This window comes from Engystomops pustulosus, chromosome 1 (assembly GCF_040894005.1).
Source record: "Engystomops pustulosus chromosome 1, aEngPut4.maternal, whole genome shotgun sequence".
In the NCBI taxonomy this organism is placed as follows: domain Eukaryota; kingdom Metazoa; phylum Chordata; class Amphibia; order Anura; family Leptodactylidae; genus Engystomops; species Engystomops pustulosus.
Window position 1 is genome coordinate 101,899,730 of NC_092411.1, and position 25,762 is coordinate 101,925,491.

At 38.5% G+C, this 25,762-nt stretch overlaps 1 protein-coding gene and 1 gene segment (V, D, J or C); both read left to right on the top strand.

The window, feature by feature from the left end:
* Positions 1–25,762, top strand: part of LOC140128472 (Ig mu chain C region-like) — a 91,871-nt gene that overhangs the window by 26,193 nt on the left and 39,916 nt on the right.
* The window catches only part of LOC140128453 (uncharacterized), a 34,437-nt gene continuing 13,036 nt past the window's right edge, over positions 4,362–25,762 (top strand). Inside the window, exons 1-9 of the mRNA XM_072150160.1 lie at positions 4,362–4,618; positions 9,342–9,665; positions 11,380–11,652; positions 15,106–15,414; positions 15,717–16,025; positions 22,565–22,855; positions 23,415–23,744; positions 23,834–24,091; positions 25,037–25,363. Of these exons, the coding sequence (XP_072006261.1) occupies positions 4,531–4,618; positions 9,342–9,665; positions 11,380–11,652; positions 15,106–15,414; positions 15,717–16,025; positions 22,565–22,855; positions 23,415–23,744; positions 23,834–24,091; positions 25,037–25,363 (2,509 nt within the window). The 5' untranslated portion in view covers positions 4,362–4,530. The remainder of the gene's footprint in view (positions 4,619–9,341; positions 9,666–11,379; positions 11,653–15,105; positions 15,415–15,716; positions 16,026–22,564; positions 22,856–23,414; positions 23,745–23,833; positions 24,092–25,036; positions 25,364–25,762) is intronic.

Here is a 25,762-nt window from a genome sequence, read left to right on the forward strand (position 1 = left end):
AACATGTAAACCCTATACCGCAATGGTTACATCTTTATATGATACAGTACATATTATTAACAAGGCACTGCTGGAAACATGATCTTTTAGGAGCACATGTATCATAGTTACAGCTAGGCAAATTGTCAAATTTTAGCGACTTATGCCATTTTTGTGACTTTTAACTCTGTTCTTTTTCAATTACGCATTGTCTGCACCTTTGTGCAGCGTGCCTCATGTATCATTGTTTTCCAGATGTTCCGTGCGACCTTTGCAGTTTTTGGCCATTTTTTGCGCAATTCTGCACCTGGTCCACGGCAGGTGCAAAGGAAGTTTTTTTTTTTCATGGACCCGATTTTAACATGTAAATTGGAATTATTTCCCTTTTTTTTTTTTTTTAATTGGTTACTTCTAAGGTTGAGGTCACACGTAGCTGTTTAATTGTGTTTTTAATGCATTTTGAAACTAATTACAACAGCTGAGGAGAGGTGATTTGCCTTATTTCATTACTGTTAACATTTGTGTTTACAAAACTCAATATAAATGCTGCATTAATGCATGTGTTAACATTGCGTTTACTATGCGTTTTGTACATTCAAATATTAACAGTAATGTAATTAGGAAAATCACCTCTCCTCCGCTGTTGTAATAGGTTTCAAAATGCATTAAAAATGCAACATGTTAAATCCCAAATTAACAGTAGTGTCCACTCCTGCATATAACCCCCTCACGTGGCTTGTATCCTCTCTTGTATATAACCCACTCATGTGGCTTGTATCCTCTCCTGTATATAACCCCCTCACAAGGCTTGTGTCCACTCCTGTATATAACCCCCTCACGTGGCTTGTGTCTATGTGGATTTGAGACATTTGTTACAAAAGTCTCAAAAAGAAGCCAAAATATGCGCCTGCCAGGATAGGAAAAACCGAACATGTCTCACAAGTAAAAAGACAGGATCATACATAATGTGCAAAAAAAAGAGCCGCCAAATGTCTCTAAAATTCACCTCAGAGAGATGAAACTATGGTACATGTGCCCCTCAGTGTCATATAAACACTATTCAAATACTATCCACAAGACCATTCCTGACCATCATAGTGTAGCACCCTCTATACTATCCCTGCAATATTAAGGGTAGTATATGTTTAAAATTAGACAGCACAATAAAGTGTTAATTTTTCTTATCTTATGCTAAATTATATATAGTTCGTGTGAGCATTTACTTATTTAAAATAATTTAATAAATGTAACATTTTAAATCTGCCATTTACCCTCCTGTCCATTTCCCTTTTATTAAACAATATTTTTTTATATATGTTTGATTGGTGGTTAACACCCTGGCATGAATTGACTATTGGCACATTGGGTATATATTTAAAGCTGCAAGGGCTAAATGTAGTTTGTATGTACTTTTTATGCTAGGGTTTGGGTATGGTTTACATAAAAGACATTTTATCGTATACAAGTATTTTCTAGAGTTTTGGCTTTTGAAAATAAATAGTCAAACATAAAGTATTGTTTTGAATGATTCCTGCAAAAACAGTATGAACAGTTAAAGTGAACCAATGACTTGGTGAATGATTTTATTTCCCAAGAAAAGCCTTAACATCACAATGCCATGCAATAGCTTTATGTCTCTGTATAAACTATATATTTTAGCATTATGTTATCATGGTTAGTATTCTTGAGTAATATTTTTTTTTTTTGTTGCTTCTGTGAATAGTCATGCAGTCCTGTGCATTTGTGACTCAAATATAGGCAAACCACATGCTTGGGAGCCATCAGAAATCTACAGGGGGGCTGGAATATAGAAATGGTTCCCCAGATAACAATAAAAGGAAGCCTTCAGAGGCTGGGATTTTATTTAAACTATACATGTATGGTGGATGTTGGTAAAGGCTTCATAGGCATAGTCTCACAAAAACCAGATATAAGTACCAGGACTTTGATTTCTTTATATAGACAGTACATTTTCGGACTATAAGGTGCACAAAAAATCCTTTGATTTCCTCAGAAATCAAAGGTGTGCCTTATAGTCCAGTGCACCTTATATATGAATTGTACTTCCAGACTACAGCTGCCTTGAACTGTGCACAGGTCTGCCACCTGCTGGTCATTCATCCTTACAATCAGGTGCGTCTTATAATACGGTGCACCTTATATATGAACCTAGAGGTTTTAGCAGGCATTTATTGATGGTGCGCCTTATAATCCGGTGCGCCTTATAGTCCGAAAAATACGGTATATATATTTTTATTGAAAATGACATATGGTAGGATGAATTATAGGGAGTTACACTCCATGCATACTTTTGTGTGAGCAGACATGTGCCATAAACCACAAGCCAGATTAAGAAGGAGGAGGTGATCGCTTTAGAGTAGTGCTGCATATACACTAAACATAATAAAACTAGAAATACAACTGGACTACAGAATAAGAGAAAGACTTGGTTATTCTGGTTACAATTGAGCTAATTTGTAGAACTGAATGACAGGCTGTAATATTTGGGTGTATTAACATAGTTATATCATATCACGCCCTATTGATTTCTTATGATTCCCTTTTAAGACTGGAAATATGGGATCCAGTTTTGAGCTCCACATTCCTAAAAGAAGAGCTTATAGAGAGAGGGTCCAAAGACTGGCAAACCTATTACTCTGTGGAATATAAGGGTTTAGTGGGATAGTCGCTGGTAGTCATGACCCTGACTGTTCAACTTTTTTGTTGTCATTTTGATGTCTATAGAGGTTTCCTGCTTATCCCTCCATGGCGATCTGTAAGAACCTGAAAAAAAAGTTTCTGAAAAATGTTAAAAAACAATAACAGTCCCCATAAAACCACATATTTGGTATTAGCATATTTATAACAACCTGTACATTAAAATAAAATCATTACGGAATCTACACGGTAGACACTTTAAAAAAACATTTAAAAAAAAATATGATTTCACATGCAACCAAACAAAAAGACTTCAAAATATCACCATTACCCCACCATGATACAAATAAAAACTACAACAGGTCCTTCGAAAAATAAGTCCTTACACAGCTCAGTCAACATAAAAATTAAATGTTATGCCTCTTAGAAGAATGGTAGGCTTACAATTATGATCAATAGAAGAATATCAACCCAAGAAGCTGCCAAAGCCCTAGTTGAGTGAGCCTTTAAACTGGATAGAGAAGGAATATGTAAATTCTCAAAAAAAGACAGTTAGTCTGATGAATCCACTTAGCCAGAGAACCCTGGCCCAATTATATTTGGCCCACAAGAAAATACCAAATGTCTAATGTCTACTAGAGCTTGTGCACACACAGCTAATACTACAAATTCCACAGTATTCTGCTGGAGTGTTTGCACGTCATTCAGGATCCACAAGAATCCCACCACCCTCTTTCCACGCCATATGATGATATTTATTAGCAACCTCATGCCAAATGTCAAACACCCCTCCCAAACATGGCTAATAGAGAACAGAAGCTTTCTAAAAAAAATTAACAAGCACGATTTCTTTTCACAAATAGAAAAGAAAGACATACATGACCCAATGTAATTGTTACCAAAGTAAATAACATACTGTGTTCACAAAAGCCATATCACACAGTGTCTATAAGCTTAGATACTTTTGTCCCTCCATATATTTGAATGGAAAGCGGCTGTGTATAAGTGGAAACACTCGTACAGACAGCTGTAGGAAGGGGGTCAATGGACAGCTGATTCGAGAAGCATTTGGGACCCTAAAACAATTACAGGTCCCAATTCGACTTGTATGAGAGTTGTGCAATGGAAAAGAACAGACAATCAAGCTAATTGGACACACTTTTGAAGATCTTGGCGCAGGCTCTCATGTTGCTTCAAGTTAGGGTGTACTATGCCAACATCACATGCTGCAATGAACGGGCACCAAGAGCTCTGGACTGAGCTGAGGATAAACATTTGATTTTTTTTTTAATGCACCCATCAGAAGAGCCCATACATGGGAATTTGGGACACTACACCATTTGTCAGTAAGGACTTGCGGGTTAAAAGTTCCCTTTTAGTCCACCTGCACACAAATGTCCCGCGGTTCTTTGTTTGTGGCACTGGCAGGTGTGTTACTCTCGGGTACCGTTGACAATAGAAAAAGACTGTGTGAGCTAGTCAGCTGTAGAAAATGTGTGTGAGACACTCAAAAGATATAGGGATGTGTGCTAGATGTTGAAACACACATTTGTGTGCATGTAGCCTAATCAGAGATGAGCTACAACAATCATAAATAATTACCATTTGCAATATAACTGTATTAAATTTTTATATTCTGTGTAGAAAATGTTGTTCATATCACAAGCTTCCTAATTAAATATCTTGAGACATATTCATTATTCTATATTTTAATTTCTAGGTGAGCAAACGGATGGGATACTGCTGCCGTTGATTCCATGCTGTGACGTGCTTAAGGATAACCCAACTGTAACTGTCGGCTGCCTTTTAAAGGGTGCTACGACACTTCCTGCCCAAATCGATTGGAATCAGGACAATAAAAAATCAAAGTTAATAAAATATACAAATAATGTAATGAGCAGCTTTATCACCATCGAAAATGCAAAGCTGATGCAAAAGTCATTAACCTGCACTGCTAAAGAAAAAAAAAGACAAGTCACAAGTATGTTTATTCATCATTATATAAGCTTAATCTACAGAGATAGCATAAACGCACGGAACAGCATGTGTAGCATGCTATTATTGGGTGCAGACAAAATAATGGCTCCCCACCCCCATACCACCAACAATACCTTCAACAATCTCTTTCCTCAACCCTAACCCCCTTACCTTCACTATCCAACAATAATATCTGCCCAATGGTTTTCTCCTCCTAGGTTTCAACCTTTAGTGGCATTACACACATATTGCATTACACATTGCCCTATACAGTACATGGAAAGGGTAAAAATGGCAGTAGAAATCTGCAACTTTTCTACAGCATATTAAACATACTGTAGATTTGAAAGATGTTTATATTCTGTGTCTAGAAAATATCTGGGAGGGTTTTGAAAATCTTATCCACATGTATTTTACGGCACAATTATCTGTTCGACCTGAACATGATCTATACAATCATGCCTACCTTTCAACCTAATGATATTGATATTTACAGAAGCAACACTATGTACAAGTGATGAAACGGGTTGTGTCATTAAAGGAGTTTTCCCACAAATTCAAGTTAGGCCCTATCCACAGATCAAGAAAACGAGGGGTCCGATGGGGTCTCAAGGTATCTCAGATTAATGGAGATTAATGATGCAGAGGGCTGTGCATGACCGTTCTGCTCCATACATACATCTCAATGGAGCCGGCGGGAATTGCTCCATCATATCCAAAGAGATGAATGGAGCAGAACGGTCATGTACGACAATCAGCTTCATTAATCTCCTGGAGTGATAAGGGGTTGGACTGAAGTACCTGGGACCCCATCAGACCCCTTGTTTTCACGTGTCTGTGGGGACTCATCACTGAGACCCCCATCGATCAGCGTTGAATCCGTTTTTGATAAAGTTAACCCCCCCCCCCGATAAATATATAATTGTGTGGGTCTCAGCTGTTTGACCGCCCCACAATCTGCAGAATGGGGAACTGCAAGTCGCCCTAATCTGCTCTAAGCATGGGGACTTATAGTTTTTGGCCCTACTGTAAGCCTGTGTAATTGAAGTCAATAGTGCACAGAGGAGAAATCTAACATAATCATTAACCACTGTTATACAGAGCTTTAGGTTAAGGTCACTAAATAGGTCCTAGGCAACCACTGGCTGTAATAATAACCAGATATAGATTGCCAGGGCTGTTATTTCATATGTTCCCAACTAGAATAGAAATCAGCTTAAAGGGAACCCGTCACCACTATTTTCACAAATACAGGTAGTGGCAGGTTCCTATAGAGCTCTAATAACTATCTGACACCCTGCTTTTAGCTAAAAATGGTTCCCCTCAGATCCCCATAAAATCAGAGTTATAATCTTGCCTGGTTTCTATGCAGCTTTGGAGCAAGTCCACGGGGGCGTGGCCTAATGTCATGTGACCAGGGTGACATCATCCAAGGTCCTTGAGCTACTTAATATGAAAACTATACCCCATGTACATATCTGACCACATTAAACCATCACAGGAGCCTCCATGGACTTCTACTCCTCTCCATGCAGGCTGCTGTGATTTCATGTCATAAAACATGCTGTGATTTCATGACATATATGCTTAGTGTACAGTTCCTAATGCTACAAAAGCTATAGGACCTGCGATGATGTCACCCTGGTCACATGACATTATAGCAGCATACAGAGATAGGCATGGGGAGGAGCTGCTGGATTCAGCCCGAGGAGGCCACGCCCACCTGGACTACATGTAGCCATGCTTAGTTACCAGATAAAACTATAAAGTTGAATATATGGGAATCTCAGGGGCATAATTTTTAGCTACAAGCAGGGTGTCACATAGTTATTAGAGCTCTATAGGAACCTGTCACTAGCTGTATTTGTGAAAATAGTGGTGACGGGTTCCCTTTAAGCTCTCTGCATCCATTGAGTTACCTTAATGTGCAGCACTGAATATTGCAAAATATGAATTTAGTTTTGAGCTACAATAAAAGCAGCAACTAAGTATATGGATGAAAATTAATGGCACATGCTTTTTTTTAGTTTTATTTTATTTATTTTAGTTTTATAGTTTTATTTTATTTAGTTTTTATTTTATTAATTTTTAAAATTAAATTGTTTTGAATTTGCAAAGTGACATCAAAATAATATTACCATTCGGGTTCCTTAGTCATTTTAACAAAAATAACACAGGGATTATGGTGCTTTTATTTCTTTAAAGGGAACCTGTCATTAGGAGCCCTTTTTCTGGCTCCCCCATGTCCCCACAAAGAATAATGTACACATTGCCGAAGAGTTTTTATAGTAAAGCTGGCTTTTACCAAAGAAAAGATAAGTTACATCAAAGTTTACCTTCCTGTATGCAGGGTAAACTTTGATCCAGTATTATCATTTGTTTAAATATTTGTATATATCTTTAGTATATAGACTCTAGGTGAATGCACATGAAGACACCTACTATCCTTCCAACCCGGAGCCATATTTCCAATTCCCAGTACCCTAGGCACTAAAGCTGAATACTCCCCCCCCCCCCCCAAATAAAGGTCCAGTCATCCCAAATTGCCTGCTTCTAAGTAATCATATTGACAACTATAGTTTATTGATGATTATTAATTGTGACAATGGGTATACTGAAATTGTCACTTTATTATAAACAAACATTTTGCAGTATACAGTAGTAGTATCTACGCTGGCACCCTATATCCCCCCTATACTCCTATTTAAAGAGACTATTATCACCCGAGAGCCCCCTATGTCTCTATCTATGTCTCTATCTACTATACATGATGGCACTCCAATGCATTCACTTTAACATACGTTGACCAATTGTGCCCCCTACACAATTGGACCTCCTGTGCCTAAAGGAAATCAAAGTCATGCTCCAAATCCTTCCATACACAAGCACACTCATCTTAGCTGAGTTTTTTTTACAAGTAGTTGGGTGTAAGTTTGACCAAACACATGTATCAGCCATTTGACCTGAGAAGTAACCAATTAGGCATTTTGAAATTGATCGTTCTTTCCTCCAACATATGGATTGGATGTCTAAATTCTAGACATGTACATGCACTGATCATCTCATAATAAATGCTAAGTGGAATGATTCTGGGACATAAAATTTAACGCTGTGTTAGCCACCACCCACCTAAACTCACATTACATTAACCTAAAAGGGGTTCTAGAGGGCATTTGCTTAATTGTTAAAGAACAAATCAATCAAAACTATCAAGTCTCGCTTGCCCCTAGCCATATCTGTGCCTAACCAGGGACCCAAACTGGAGACTTCACCACCTCCTGAGACCCTTGCTTCCAGGAATTCACCACCTCTCTCTGTAAATAACCAACGCGGGGGACTGGACAGTCCATCATGCCAGTTCACCCCTCTCAACACCTCTTTTTGCCCCCGAAAACCCCTGCTAACTCTGCCAATGCAACTAGGTGACCATAAATAATCCCTTCCCTCTTCTAAAACCCCAGTTTAAGGCGGGTGGGCGGGAATATTTGGCCTTTTCTCCTCAAAGTCCGGAAATAGACTGGCTCACACACGTGTAGTGTTATACATAAATACACTGTAAAACCTCCCCTACTACACTAGTCCCTCTCTATACATCACCTCCCTCCCAATTCTGATCTTAACCTAACCCTTGAATGCTGCTTAAAATTTCTCCCCATGTCATGCGCTGATTCCGTTAATTGCATGTCACTCCATTACATCTTTTTAATCACAGTTAAAGGAAATCTACCATCAAAATCCATCATGATAAACCAGGGGCACCTACTTATACATTCCGGCACAGTGAATGTGGTAATCTTCTTATATTTCTTATCCATGCTCCCTCCCTTCTAAAACTTTTATAATTATGTATATGAACTAGAAGGTCTCTGAGGATCATTTCCAGAGCCCCTCCAAGCTACAGCTTTACAGGCTGTTACACTGTCTCCTCCTGCTCCCTCAAAACTTCCCCCTCCCTCTGCCTCATGTAATCTCACCACAGCAGAGGAAGTTTAAGCACACAGTGGGGCAGATTAACTTACCCGGTTCAGTCGCGATCCCGCGGCGCCTTGTCTGACGCTAAATTCAGGTCTGCCGGGATTCACTAAGGTCGTCCGCCCGATATCCAGCAGGTGTCGAAGCTGTGCCGAGGTCCGCCAGAGTTCACCTTCTTCGTCCCGGTGCATGTAAGTGCTGATCTTGCGACACAAATTCTTTTCTAAATTCCGCAGTTTTTCCACGCCCCCGATTTCTGTTGCGTGAAAGCTGGCGCCGTTGCGACACAATCCAATCGCGTGCCCCAAAATCCCGGGGCAATTCGGCGCAAATCAGAAATATTCGGGAAACCCAACGAAAGTGCGGCGTTCAGACCCTTAGTAAATGAGCCGCACAGTGTGTGCTGAAGGTGCAGGATGGAGGGAGAGACACTGTAACAGTCTGTGAAGCTGCAGCCTGGAGGGGCTATGGTAATACTCCCCAGAGCCATTTTGGGCCATCAGCATATTTTAAAAGTTGATTTTAGAAGTTCCTGGATCTATGATCTAGTTTTTGAATTTGACGGTAGATTTCCTCTTAATGAAAATTTTATGGTAGGAAATAATAGTGTGACAGATTCTAAAGTAGGTTAACACTCCAGAAGAAGGAAAACAAAGCTCCTGTTACTATATGCAGAATATTACATAATATTTTTATAGATTAGGTGACCCCAAATGTTTATATAGTTCTATCACAGTAAATTGTATTTTATTCAGTTTCAGATTGCATGGGCCATACCAAAGATCCCAACATTGAGATTTTGGTGCCCCCTTTTGATGATAACCTAGAGGCAAACATTCCTCTAGTCTGTTATGTGTCTGATTTTTCACATAAAGAAATCAAAGTAGATTGGCTCAGAAATTTTGAAAAACATGTATCCCAAGTAAGTGAATTTAAAGTTCTTAAAGGAGAAGATGATTTGTTTTCTGGAATAATAAAGACAAATGTCAGCAGAAAAAGTTGGAAAGATGGAGACACGTACACTTGTAGGGTGAACAATAAAGGAGAAATCATCCTGCATAATATTAGCATATGTTCAGGTAAGAAGACACAAGCATTGATTATTATAAAAATGTATATGTATTGCAAAAGTCACAATTATATACCACATTATATATGTTATATACCACATTACTGACAATTTATTTGTAGGTTTACATGTAGAAAAGTTGTTGAAAAACCCTTGTTCAGGTAAACAATCATGGGTACAGGAGGGAGCCTGTACGAGACTCCAGGCCTGTTATTCTACGAAATCTGTAATGTTGGCAGCATTGATCACTGTTGTTACTAGTGGATGTTTGCTGCAACCATGACGGTCTAGAGTCTGTAACAGTGTGTTGGTGGTACACTGTTACTGATCAGTAGGCAGTTCACCATACTGCAACATTGTAGTATTGAAGTATACTGTAGGAGCAACTAGTACCCGAACTGAGCTTTTGTTCAAAGTTTAACCAAACTCAAACCCAAACCTGAATGGGTTCGCTCATCACTAATGATGGCAGCATTTGTATTTGGTAATTGGTGTCTCTTCCTCTCTGGTTTCCAACATGTACCAAAATACATCTTTGCAATTGGTCATTTTTTTTCCCAAAATTGTTTTTAAGGTAAGGGTATGTAGCTATATAAAAACCCATGTGGTTGTATAGCTAATGAATTCTTTTTTAATGTAGGCACACTGTAAAGATTTTACCTGTTATATATTCACATGCCTTACAGAAGCCAAATCTTTGTTTTCCTAGAACTTGTTGACTTATAAACCAAGTGCAACACCCCCCACGGGACCTAGCCTTTTTTTTGGTGGCTGTAGACAGCCAGGGTCCAGAATACCCGAGTGGCTGGCCTAGGTGGCCTTGGGCACGCTATGGTCACGGTGCTTGGTATTGGGACCAGAGGACGGGCCTACAGCCTGGTAGGTCTCTAGTAGGCGGTGTGGAAGAAAAGTGGAGGGAGAAGCTGATGGAACAAGCTTCTCCCTGGGGCAACCCCTAAGATTTATATAGGGATCCCTGGGTGATGGAGGATGGGGAGCCCGTGATGGTGAATCCAGGGATCACACAGAGGCACGTTGTGCAAACCAACTTTCAGTTCTTTATTTGAACTCCAATGGCAGGCAACGGCCCAACACCAACAGCAGGTTCAGCAGGCTGGAAAGCTGGAAGAAAGGATTGCTCACAGCCTGATAATATCTTCAGGCTGGGCTGGTAGATGGAGCCGAGTCTGGACAATGGACCTTTGCTCCGGGGCTTAGTCTCCTGTCTTGCCCAAGGTCAGGCAGCTGGCCTGAGACACCTCTGCTTCCTGGTAGTGTGATCTGACTAACATAGATCAAGGAAACATGTGCTTCTACCCACAAGGGGTTTTTATACTCCCCTAGTGAGGTGGCGGAACTCTCTAATCAGCTTCCAGATTGTTTTACAATAAGAACACAGCATATCATTAGTTATAGACAATAGACATGGTAACCGTTGCCCTCCCAGGCAATGGTCCCAGCTGCAATTACAAAGTTCCCCACCTTTGGAGACCTCCTGGAGATTTTACCAAGTAAAAGGAAAGGAAACTGATTTGGATGTTTAGACTCTTTTTAACAATAAGACAGCAGACACCTGCCCTGTATGGAGAAAGCTCATATGCTTATGCATGAAATGGGGATTGGTTTAATATGAATATAATCTAATTAAGTTCCTTAATTACAGCAAAAAAACACTAAGAAATGAATATGTTTGTGAAATCCCTATCATATATATTTCATTCCAGGAAGTTTTGTAAAACCAGATGTCAACCTGGAATTACCTTCTAATGAAGATTTGATGCAAGACAATGGCAGAGTTAGTTGTTCTGTGTTGGGTAGCAATCCAGATCCATATAAAACCTCCTTATATTTTAACAATGAAGACAGTAATGAGAATAAGGACGGAAAAACTATAATAAGTGTCACCCAAGATCGTTGGAAATCTGTAAAAAAAGTCTCTTGTGTGGTGACAAAATCAGCTTGCCCTTTCATCAAAACGAAAGTATCAAAAGACATTGGTAAGTGTACTAGATATATTGGGGCTTATTCACTAAGGGTCCGCGGATCACATTTCCGTTGGGTTTTCTGCCGCTTTCGGGGATCGCGCCGCTGGGAATGGTATTTAGCCGGCGATTGTGTCACACTCGATCGGATTTTGGCGCAATTGTACCGGCTTTCATGTGGCACAAATCGGGGGCGGACAAACTTAACTTTAAACTTTAACTTAAAAATTGTGTCGCAAGAAATGCACTTACATGCACCGGGAGGAAGATGGTGAACTTCGGCAGACCTGATCGGGGAAGCAACACATTTAGGAAATCAGGCACACAATCTTATTGAATCGCGGCACAGTGCATTGTCGTCGGACAATGCACTTTCGGGAAACTCTTCCGGACCGGGGAAGTAAATGTGCCCCAATTGTGTCAATTAATATTTATACCTGCAGGTGGTTCTATTTTAGGTTTAGGAAATGCATCTAGTCTCTGTTACTAGGTATGATTAAAAGGGTTGTCTATAAGAGCAACCATTGCCCATATGCTTTATTATGGAAAACCGTAAAGAGGGTCCCCTATTTATAAACCTGTGCATGAGCCAGAGCAAAAGACCAAAGCAACAATGGCTTTCTACGTAGAAAAAGTGAAATCTTGAAGGACATTGTGGTCTTGTAACCTAAATGGCCATGCAGCTGCCAAAAGAATCCTCATCTAGGTTCCAACAAATTGTAGGTATTTAGCCCCTTCAGGATTAAGCCATTTTAGGGCTTTAGGACCAAGCCTTCATTATAAAAAGTTATAACTTTGGAACACTTTAAAGGACATCTACCACTAAGCTGAAGGATTGTAAACCAAGCACACTGACATATTGGTGTGTGCCCCCTCTGGCAGGCTCTGTTCTTCTTTTAGCTTCTTAGGACATTGTTTTTACACAAAAAAGTAAAAAAAATATATGCAAATGAACCAGAAGTGCTCCATGCCCCATAGCTGTCAATGGAGCCTGCAGCTTCTCTGACTCATTTACATAAATATTAAACTTTTATTTCTTACAAACAAGGGCATAAGAAGCTACAAGAAGAGTGGATCCTGCCAGAGGGGGCACACATGTGCATGAAAGGGTGCTTGGTAGCTGTCTCCCCTGGCAATGCTGATTATCCCTGTGAGACTGTCCTATGTTTACAAAAAGGATAAATATACAATTTCACAGAGGGGAAAAGCTGTTACTCCCTGCCCACTCTGGAGGGAGAAATGGGAGGGTTTATGATGCTCTTGGTGAGTACTTGGTGAGTAGTCGGAATGCTGTGTATGCACTGATCTGTGCATAAGTCTCTTGAAAAGAATAGTGAAGTAAATGGGTTCCACTGTTTCCTATCAGTCCCCCCATCCCAGTCTGTCTCCACCACCTCTGCTCTCCACACAATTTCTACAAATCAGGGAAGCTGTTAATCCTTCTTGCGTACACAGCACAGACTAAAACACTTCATGTAACTGTTTCACAGCTGGTTTCTATTACTTATTACATGCTCAGTGCTTCTCCATGTGACAAAAACTGTCAGACTAATCACTGTATAGTTCTGTACATATACACTATGCAGTGTTCAGTATATTTACTTGTAGATATACCGCTAAATTACTTAATGATAGATAAAAAGGCTTCATGGGAACTGTGGACAGCCTAAATTTAACTCAGCTTCAGGGCAGTTGCCGGATTGGCTGCTCTTTGGCCTATCACACAACATGTCTGGGTTTTGTCTGGATTAGTCAGAGCAACCTGAACGTTGAACTTCAAGTTTGGGTCCGCTCATTTCTACTTCTATGGAAGATTTCTGACAAGTAGCATCAGCATAAAAACTGCCATAACTCTAGAAAGGAAATGGTGAGCAGCACCATATGCCCATCATTCTGTTTTTTTTTTTAAGGGGAATAACATATATAAATTTGGTTATAATACTTGGCATAACACTTTGGTGAAGTAGGCAAACTTTCTTGACATACTGAAAAGAATATAACTGAAAATATTATAGTTTAGCAGCCCAATAAAAGCTTATTTAAAAGAAAAAACACATTAAGGTTGAAAGTGTTCTTACACATTTAAATAATCTCCAGTTATAATGTGTCATACTCAGTATTGGGAATGGTGTTCACTGTTTGTGATTTACCCCACAATTACCAAGGAGGTAGCTAAAGCACATACCATAGAGTTCCTGGTGAGGTGCATTGTTCTATATCAGGGGTCCCCAAACTACGGCCCGCGGGCCACATGCGGCCCGCGGACCGTTTCTATGCGGCCCCCGGCAGCCCTCCAGCAGTCAGGCAGGGACTTCCGTCCGTCCAGACAGGAAGCTCCTGCCCGTCACAGTATAGTGCTCGATGCGGCCGGAAACGGCCGCTCGAGCACTATTATTGCAGGTGGAGCGATGTGGCCGGAAAACCACCCCGGCGCACATCGCTCTTTGAACCTGCATGCGCGGCCGCGTGATGACGTCATCACGCGCCCGCGCACCTTTTCCTGTCCGGCAGCCGCAAGAAGAAAGAAGACGCGGGAGCCAGAGGTGAGTATAGGATTTAAAAATTTTTTTTTAAACAGCAGTAAAAACATTGTGCCAGCTGGGGGCCCTAATATATGAAATAATTCATTATGGGAGCATCATATAAAATAACTAATGGTGGGGGGACATATAAAATAACTAATGGTGGGGGGACATATAAAATAACTAATGGTGGGGGGACATATAAAATAACTAATGGTGGGGGGGGGCATATAAAATAACTAATGGTGGGGGGGGACATATAAAATAACTAATGGTGGGGGGGGGACATATAAAATAACTAATGGTGGGGGCAAATAAAAAAAATAATAACTAATGGTGGGGGGCATATAAAATAACTAATGGTGGGGGGGGGCATATAAAATAACTAATGGTGCGGGGGGGCATATAAAATAACTAATGGTGCGGGGGGCATATAAAATAACTAATGTTGGGGGGGCATATAAAATAACTAATGGTGGGGGGGGACATATAAAATAACTAATGGTGGGGGGGGTATATAAAATAACTAATGGTGCAGTGGGGGACATATAAAATAACTAATGGTGGAGGGGCAGCATAGGAAATAATTAATGGTGGGGGTATAGGTAATAATTAATTATGAGGGACTGTCTAGTAATTAATAGGGGGGCAGCATATTCAATAATTAATGGAGAGGGGTCCCAGTATATTAATAATTAATTGACCCAATTAATTAATTCATTGGGCCAGTATATAAAATAGTTCACAAGGGGGTGCAGTGTATTAAATAATTAATTGGGGGGGGGCAGTGTATTACAGATGCGGTCACATGTACTGCTATTTATCCGGCCCTCCAACGGTCTGAGAGGGACAATGAACGGCCCCCTATGTAAAAAGTTTGGGGACCCCTGTTCTATATTTTTGTATGGTCTGATATAATTCTGTATTTATATTTTATTTCTGTTAGCTTACACTCCCAGAGAGATAAGTTCCCCCAACGTTCAAGTGATGGCATCCTGTGAGAAGGAGATTAAAGGAACTTCAACATTAATTTGCTTAGTCTCTGATTTCTGGCCACAAGATGCTTCTGTTGTGTGGTTAAATAATGGGAAAATACTTTCAAACGAAGGCGAGGACTTCACTGCCATGTTGAACAAAAATGACATGTACTTTGGAAAGAGTGAAATAAGTGTAAAATGGATTGAAAAGGATTTTTATACATGCAGTGTTTCTCACCAAGGTCTGCATTATCTTCAAAATATCACTAAATGTTCAGGTAGGTAAATTGTATTGGGTGATCATATTACTTTTTAGTTTTATTAAGATTACATTAAATAATTAAAACTGATACTTTTTAGCGCTATTTTTTTACCAAAAATCTTAGCTTTGTTCTAATAGAAGACTTTATCCTCTGTGGTCACCAATTGATAAAAAAGAATAGCATAAAGTGTAGCCATGTGCTGTCCATTAACAAAAAAAAAGGATAGCACATGCCCATTTTCTATTTTTTGGTGCTTCCAGCCTAAATCCTTGTTTTCCATATTTCTAATTACAATTATGTCCTTCTTTATTTTATAGCTTGTCAAAGCAGTTTTGAGGAGCCTGTGGTAGACTTGACATTGCCTTCCAATGAAGATTTACTGAACGGCAATGCTAAAATAAAATGTTCAGTACGGATTAGCAATCTGGATGTGAGTCAGGTGTCTTTAAAACTTAACAAGATCTTAACAACGAAAATTCCATCCTTCGGAGTTGATAATACTTTAAAGAATACATATACAGCAACATTTACAGTATCCCAGGATGAATGGAAAGGGATTAACACAGTGACATGTGTGGTGAAACGGCCTTGCACGTCTATACCAGCAGAGGTATCTAAAGAAATTGGTATGTGTTAAAGGAAAATAAGCGTTTATGGGTACATAGTAGTAGTAGAAGAATCTGTAATGATATATTAAGAAGTAAAGCAAGTATATTTTTGTTCTCTTTTTGTTTTATAAAAAAAAATGATACATTTCACATCTTGAAAGGGATTGACCAGTTTCAACAGATAAATGTTATTTTTTTGTATAGTAAAAAGTTGAAATGTATTTTCTGTTTTCCTCAAAATTCTCTAGATTTTAACTTGTTGTCATTTCATAAGAAGCTTCTCTGTTATATAAAAACCTGTCTATAGTCATGATGTCTATGGTTCATTATAAGACACATTACTGTAAGGCTATCTCCCATGTATCGGAATGGCTGCGGAATTTATCACAGTGATAATCCTGCAACTATTCCAGTAGGCATCAGACACCAGCTGAAATTGCAACATGTGTATGGGATTCAATGAATGATTGCTTGTTGTGTGTTCCATAGTGGGGCAAGTAAAAAAGTTAAAAGAAAGTTAAAAAAAAACTTTTTAAATAAAAATATAAACTAATAAATTAATTTAAAAAAGCCCCTGTACATACAACATATACATATAACATAAAAAATGTAAAAAAAATAACCATACAAACCTTAATAATAAAGTATCCCCATGTCCATAATGACCCATACAAGAAAAGAAAAACATTATTGAACCCACAGGATGATAACATCAAGGTCATCCAAAAAGAGGTTAAGGACCCCTAGCCCGGCCTCTTATAGGCCAATATCTTTACTTAATTTAGATCTGAAGATACTGGCCAAAATAATGGCTAACAGACTGGCGGATTTCCTTCCCCACCTAGTCCATCCCTCGCAGTAGGATTTGTAAAAGGCCGCTCAGTGGTCACCAACATTTGCAAATTGTTGTCCATCTTAGATACCGTAAAAGCAAATGTGCACCTCACCCGTCCCCAGCAATCATAGCCATAGACTTGGTAAAGGCTTTTAATAGTCTCAGCTGGGGTGGCTCAACGTTGTGTTAGACCAGATGGGATTGTAACAAGAACAAGAAGAAGTGTCATAACGACCATGAATTGTTAAAAATCTTTATTAGAATACATACACAGAACAAGAGACCAAAAAATAGATAAAAACACTTAAAAAGTTTACTGGTATACACTGCAAAGACTCAGTGAGGTGAAAACAATACAATCACCAGCCCTCTGGCTGTAACAAATTCAAGCGGTGTTTATGTAAACAATATTTGTAAACAATAATGTAAACAGATGAGATACATCACAAGTCAAGAGGATAGATAGGTATATACTAAAAACCCTCTCTATACAACCTGTCAGATGAAAAGGTTCGCAAAGTGTGTCAGTCAATAAACAGACAAAGAAATGCGCAAGGGGTAATGAACACCTAACTCACCCAGGAGGTGTAAGAATTCACCCCACACGTTACGTCACACGAAGTGACTTCATCAGGGGAAAAGTTTTTTTTTTTTTGGATTATGTCTGTGAGAGTGGATGGTGGTTGGTGGGAGGGATTGTAGAGTACCACTACTATGGTACTACTAGGGTTTTTGTTTTCACTGGTTATGTGCATTTCTTATACGCCTGCACGCTCTCCTGGTTGTGATCCCTTGACCGATCATATTGTCACTGTATTGTTTACTGTTTTAGAAATAATATATTAATGCAAAAATGGTACTGTTGTAATGTACAACATGTCCCGCCAAAAATAAGAACTCAACCAACTTCATAGACCAAAAATCAAAAGTGCTAGATTTTTTCCCCACATTAGGTTTTATTCTACAAAATTTGTTAAACGTGGACTTTTGGTATCACCATAATCATGCTGACCCGTAGAATAAAGATAACATGTTTCTTAGGGTATAAGGTGAACATCAACAAAAAGGTCAAAAATAATTTACAAAATTGAAGTTTTTTCTCAGTCCGCCACAAAAAAGTTAATACATTTTCATCAATAGGGCATAGCCAGCCCAAATTAGTAACACTGAAAAATGCATCTCATCTTATAAAAATAAGCCTTCACATGGCAATATTAACAGAAATACCACCCATGAACCAATTAAAAACACTAAATTCTGTACGGCCAAACTGGCAAATGCATGGCCCTTATGTCTTTATACTCGGCAGGGTTGCATAAAAAAATTTTAAGATGGGTTTTCTCTTTTAGTCTTTTGTGAACATGTAAATTTTAGGCCTAATTAAACATATGATTGAAAATAATCGGACCATTCTAAACTTTATCTCCATTTTGTATTAATTACTAAGAAGATCTCAGAGGGTTAACAGTCTTCCTACCGTAAAAGCTGTTTCTAATTGTTTGAAGGGTGAAGATATGAAAATGGAATAATATATAGGAGGTTTTTAATATTATATATTTCAAAGCATATTAAAAACAATTTATAAGCTGTGTGACATAAAAATAAAATATAAAGCGAACATATGGGAAACGTTAGTTAGCAACTTATTTGGGTTGTAAAATTATCTGTTTGAAAATGAGATCATTTAGAATTTTGAAAATGGCAAATTTTTTTTTTTTTTCATTTTCATTTTTGACTCACCACAATCAAAAATATATAACTTTTTTATCTTTTCATGTAAAGAGCTGTGTGATGCCTTATTTTCTGCGTAACAAATTGCACTTCATAGAGATTGTATTAATTATTCCCTGCCGTGTACTGAGAAGCAGAAAAAAAATAAAAATGCTGTGAAAATGGTGAAAAAACGCATTGCACCGTTTTCTTGTGGGCTTGGATTTTACGGCTTTCACTGTGCACCCCAAATGACATGTCTACTTTATTGTTTGGGTCGGTGCGATAACGGGGATGACAAATTTGTATAGGTTTTATAATGTTTTCATTCATTTACAAAAATTAGCAATTATTTTGCCATCACGGGGATGACAAATTTGTATAGGTTTTATAATGTTTTCATACATTCACAAAAATTAGAAATTATTTTGCCATCTTCTGGCGCCAATAACTTTTCCATACTTTGGTGTATGGATCTGTGGGTGGTATCATTTTTTGTGACTTCTGATGAAGTTTTCAATGCTACCATATTTAGAACTGTACGACCTTTTGATCACTTTTTATTGATTTTTTAAATATTTTTCAAAATGGCAAAAAAGTTTTTGTCGCTATTTTACGTTACGAGGTTAAATGCAGTGAAAAAACATTATTATACTTTCGTAGAACGAGCATTTTCGGATACGGCGATACCTAATGTGTTAGTGATTTTCACTGTTTATTTATATTTATATCAGTTCAAGGGAAAGGGGGGTGATTTGAATTTTTTGTTTTTTTCATTATAATTTTTTATTAACTTTTTTAAATTTTTACTTTTACTATTTTTCATACTCCCTAGGGTACTTTAACCCTTGGTTGTCCGATTGATCCTACCATATACTGCCATACTACAGTATGGCAGTATATGGGGATTTTCCTCCTCATTCATTACAATGTGCTGATAGCACATTGTAATGAAAGGGTAAAAACGAGACAGCCTCGGTTCCTTGGAAGACCCAAGGCTGTCATGGTGATGGATTGCCACTCCCCGATGACGTCACGGGGAGCCACGATCTGCGGCAAGATGGCGGCCCATGCGCCCATGAGCCGCCATCTTTTTGAAGCCGCCGACAATATGCAGGCAATGTGCAGGTTAACACCCGCAATTGGTGCTAGCAATATGCAGCAAAGACTTACCGGCTATGGCGAGGGCTCATCCCATGAGCCCTCTTCATTCACCCACGGCCGACCCGTGATTTGCTGTTACGTCACGGGTCATGAAAGGGTACAAAACAAGATGAAGAAACTATCTAAAAATCATATTGGTAATTTAAGAGTTCAAAAATTACAACCATTTAAATGGCGCATGTCAGATTACAAAGAAAACGCTGAGCGACAAAATGGATGCTTCCTTAAGGGGATAAAAATGGAAAGGCTACTTTGCATTTTTGCATGCTTAGATGCTTTGTTGCTAAGATACAACAAAGATGTCCAGAAAATCATTAAATGGCAATTACAAAGTTTAAATAGATGAAAGAAGACAATGATATTTGTGCAAAACACAAAGAAAAAACTGACCTAAAAGCCCTAATAATCGGACCTAGGGAGAAGAAAACGTTTGCGTGAAAGGGGCCTTAGATTTAACCCCTTAAGGACGCAGGGTTTTTTCGCTCATTTCTCGCTCTCCACCTTCAAAAATCCATAACTTTTTAATTTTTACGTGTACAGACCTGTGTGAGGGCTTATTTTGTGCGTAACAAATTTTACTTTCCGTAATGTTATTTATTTTAACATGCCGTGTACTGCGAAGCTGAAAAAAAATTCCAAATGTGGAAAAATTGTTCTTGTGGGCTCGTAGTTTTTACGACTTTGACTGTGCACTCAAAATAACACCTCAGCTTTATTCATTGGTTCGGTGCGATCGTGGTGATACCAAATTTATATAGGTTTTATTGTGGTTTAATACATTTTTTTCAAAAATTAAACAAATGTGTACAAAAAAGAAAAAATAAAATTTTGCCATCTTCTGAAGCTAAAAACTTTTTCAGACTTTGGCGCACGGAGCTGTGTGAGATGTCATTTTTTGCATTGCACCATTTTTAGGTCTGCGATATTTTGATCATTTTTTATTTCATTTTTTATGTGATGTAAAAAGGTGTAAAAGTCGCATTTCGGACATTTGGGCGCCATTTCCCGTCTCGGAGGTCACCGCCGGCCGTAACCGTTTTTATATTTTGATAGATCGGGCATTTTGGGATGCGGCGATACCTAATGTGTCTGTGATTTTTACAGTTTATTATGTTTTATATCAGTTCTAGCGAAAGGGGGGTGATTTGAATTTTTAATATTTTATTTTTTATTTTTATTTTTTAAACTTTACATTAACCCTAGATGGTCAGATCACGGAGGCTCATTGTAACTAATCTGCAGATGCCAGATAGCCTACCATGGCAACCGCCCGCGCGCCGCCGTCCTTTAAATGCCGCCAGCGACTTTGCCGGCGGCAACGAAAGGATTAATAGCCGCGATCGGTGCAAGCACCAACCGCGGTTATTAGCAGTGGGGGTTTGCTGCAATATGCAACAAGCCCTTGAGCCCTCTTCATACATTCCCTATACCTCTGCGTAGTAGAGCTACGGCGCAGAGCGTTAAGGGGTTAATAGAGAGTGGAGTTTTCAAGGAGAATATTATAAATTACTGAAAATTTACACAGCAAAATATGCAACAGAAATATGCAGCAATTCTGCAACATTTAGACATGAATAACCAACCAAAAATAAGCCACAGCGGCGAGTAACACAGCGATTCCGTTAATTACATAAATCCAATCCAACATATGAAGCTGTCACCAAGTAAAACACTCTAATCTGTATTGATGCTGTGTAAAATACAATTTAGAAATGAATACAAAAGAGGAGCAGTACAACACTTCATGCGCATTATGACGACAATAAATACTTATGATACCAAAGTACATACAGGTAGGGTTAAACAACCACACACCTCCTACACTTATAAGGTATCTCTAAAACGACCCCCATGAGTAATATAATAAAAGTGGGTGCAACATGAAGAATTCCAACCACTGCAAAGTTCATGTGTAGGGCCTAGAGACTAAAGTAAATAACTACACAATCACAAAAACAATCAAAAAAAAAATATATATATATCAATGCATCAGTATGGGGTAGATAGCATGTAGGTAGGAGGTGGTGCTCCCAATGCGTTCCATCTCCTGCTGGTGACTTCCTCAGGGGTAAAAGTATTTTGAATACAATGATAGGTGTGAAGGAAACAGTTATAAATAATCACAGAATGCGTTTTCCTCCCACACTCCAAAACATACTGGTGGGTTGATTAGATTGTGAGCCCCATTGGGGACAGGGACTGATCTGGCAAATGATATACAAATACGATATACGATATATAAATAAAGAATTATTATTATTATTAAGCTACTGTTCACATTATAACAAATCTCAAAAAAACTCCACACCACTCCATATATCTCAATAACTGTTGTAAATTCACAAATAACATTTAGACATGGGCTAATACTGAACTGAACCCATGTCATAAGCCAATTTACATAACCAGGGTTAATGACGATCATCATTCCTACTTCACAATATGAACACAACCATAAAGAAGTTGTTTAATACAAAGAAGGCATTTAAGAAGTGCCTGCGCCAATTGTTTTGTGGTGAGTCTGTACTATGCTTCATGCGACTTCATGGGCGTTCGTTTAGTCGGACCGTGCGACCAGATTTATCATGCAAAGTCCGATAGAAGTGTGTCGCACATCCATGTGCTTTTTAAAAAAGTGCGCCACACTGTCGAAGCAGTCATAGGGCACCAGATTCATGAAGAACTGGGACCAGAAATCCTGAATCTGGTGCACGCTGCACACTACACAGGTAAACTGCAAAAATAGTACACTTTCTTAGTAAATGGGGGCCAATTTGTATAATGTGTCATCCATACCCAGGTAACTTAAGTAATCCATGTGTTATATAATATTGTGTTTTCTCCTTAGTGCCTGATGGCGATATACTCAAGCCATCCTTTAGGGACCTCTTTCTTGCTAAAGAAGGAACCGTTTCCTGTAGAACCAATATGGTACTTGCTGATATACAGTGGATTGTGAACGATAAATCCAGAAAAGCAGCAAGCAAAAAAAGTCATATTAAACTTCACAACACAACATGGATACAAAGCACAATAGCAATCAGCTTGACAGAATGGAAGGAAGACATAACTTTCTCCTGTAAACTTAATCCACCTCAGGAGAGTCTGCAACAACAGCTGACCATTGTCAGGAGGATAGGTACGTCTACTTACCAAATACTAGCTTTTTACCATCATTGTCTGAATCTGGCAATGTTGGGTCTATATAATATCAACTATAGTCACTAGAACTGCATAGCTACTACAGGCGGTCCCATACTTAAGAACACCCAACTTACAGAAGACCCCTAGTTACAAACGACCTCTGGATGTTGGTAATTTACTGTAATTTAACCCTAGGCTACAATAATCAGCTATAACAGGTGTAATTGAGTTTTATTGTTAATCCTGGTTCTTATGACAACCCAACATTTCTAAAATCCAATTGTCAGAGACCAAAAATATTTTGACTGGGGTTACAATTATAAAATATAGAGTTCCGACTTACATACAAATTCAACTTCAGAACAAACCTAGAGAACCTATCCTGTGCGTAACCCCGGGACTGCCTGTATATGAAATGCTTGGAATTATTATATCTTTTTATAGTGTAAGTGTAATATATTATTTTGCACATCACATTATCTTGATGTGATTTATTAGCAATTGTATTATTGTTTTTTGGAACATTAAAAATTTTAATTTTTTTAAAAATGTAGATGATATGAAGGTTCCGACCATGCATCTGCTGCCTCCTGACCAAGCAACAGCAATGAACGACTTTCTGTTGTTGACCTGTTTGGTGGTAGACTTTTATCCAGAAGATCTCTTTGTAATCTGGAAGATCAATGATTCTTTAGCCAAAGAGGAGGTTTCCAACGTCAGTCAAGTCAACTGTAACCACAATGTAAAACAATGCTCAGCCATAAGTCAACTCTTAATACTCAAGAGCGAGTGGATAAAAGGCACAACTTACTCCTGCCTTGTAGCCCACATCTCTTCAGATGTGTATATCATAAAGAACATCAGTGCTATTCCCATGACATCAGGTAAACCTAGCCGTTTGTTAATATATTATAACGTTACATGGAGTAATTGCAGGTTTTAAAATATATTTTTTTTCCATTCATAACACCAGAACCTAATATACAGAAACCATCCTTCAATGAGATGCTTCTTTTTGAAAATATCACCGTCCATTGTAGAACCAGTATTAGAACGAATGATATGAACTGGCTACTCGATAAGACCGAAATACTTACATCCAGTCAGAGAAAAGATGAACAGATGCTGTATAAGGATACAGAATCAGTACAAGTTACAATACAAATCCCATTAGCAGAATTGAAAACAAGTTCGACACAATTTTGCAATGAAGAATTTTATAATACCACTGGTAAGTGTCATTAGGGAAACTTATAGATACACCAAGCTGGACATATGACTTTTCACTAAAGTTGTTGCAGAAGCCATGTTTTAAAGAGAACCTGTCACCAAAGACCTCATTTTCACTAAAGACAGGTTGCAGAATTGTAAATCTGCCTTCCTGCCTTTTCTGAGCATTTGCATCACAATATAATTGTGTGTTTTAACTTACATTGCACCTTGACAGAATCCTATTCTGAGTCCCAGGGTTTGTTTTGGTTTGGATGCATTTAAAAAAAAAACATGTAACTTGTCTGTGATGCTCACTCATCAGTTCTCAGCCCCCACCTTTCTGTTCCTGTACAACTGCTCCCTCACCCCACTGATGTTAGCTGACCAGGCTGTGAGCTCTGTTCCTGTGTCAGTTAAGGAGCAGGAGGGAGCACAAAGGTGGAGGCTCAGAGCTGAGGAGTGAGTGAGCAGCACTAGTATTTAGTTACTAGGGAAATTAGCTGATCACCCCAGGTTCTGTTCCAGGAGTCAAAGTGATTATATTGAAGGAAGTCATGGCCATCAAAAACATTGTCCCTAGCATAGCTGCTGCAGGACATATGTGATGTCACATAGTGGTTATTTAGATGAATGGCTCAATATAATACATGTAAAGCTCCAATCCAAACAGCTGTCACACAGAATATCTTTCTCTATTAGGGCTGCATAGTATTTAATAATAGGGAACACAGACATGGTGTTTACTTAATGGGTAAGCAGGAATAAGTTAAACGACTTGAATAATTTATCTTTTGCCTTATATCATTATGTGAACCAGTGCAAAGCCCGGGTCACACAAATGTAACCATAATCTTGATGTGGTGTTATATATAGGATTGATGAACATTAGGCATTACGTTATTCTGAAGTATATTTTAAAATTTTTAGCATTTAGTACATAAATTATATTTGCTTATTTTAACAGACCCCAGTATGATAAAACTGCCAAAGGTCTATCTATTGCCCCCTGTCAATGAAAGAACAAAAGATGAATATCTAACATTGATTTGTCTGGTGAATGGATTTTATCCACAAGATCTTTTTGTGACTTGGAAGATGAATGATACTACAATCAAGCAAGACTTTCCTCATGTGAAGGAAGTTTTCTGTGATCCAGATAACCACGTGTGCTCCTATGTCAGTCAGTTACCCATCGTAAAGGAGCAGTGGCTGGGAGGAATGAGCTATGCATGCTTGGTGGCTCATTTTCCATCTAAATATTACAGCAGATCAAACATCAGCAGACCAAATGGTAAAATATGTAAATCTATGTATAAATGTTACTCACTACACATTAAATTATACACTATTCAATCTTATGACTTGTTGTGACTTCTAGATTGTGATCTGAATCAATAGGCTTTTTTCCAAATTGTTTCAGATTATTATAATGATTTCTCAATAAAACATTTCCATGCAGTGGAGTCATTTTCTTTTAACAAGTAAATGACAGAGGATGAGAAGGCTCGTCCAAATTAGCAGGTACTTGCCACATTAGAACGAGCATTCTCGTCATGTTTGATCGAGATGGCAATGTAAGGGTTGCATCTAGCACATACGTTAAAAAAGAAAGATTTGCCTAATTAAACAGCTGTTAGCACTTGCGTTTACAAAACTCAAATGTTAACAGCTGTTTAATTAGGCAAATCTC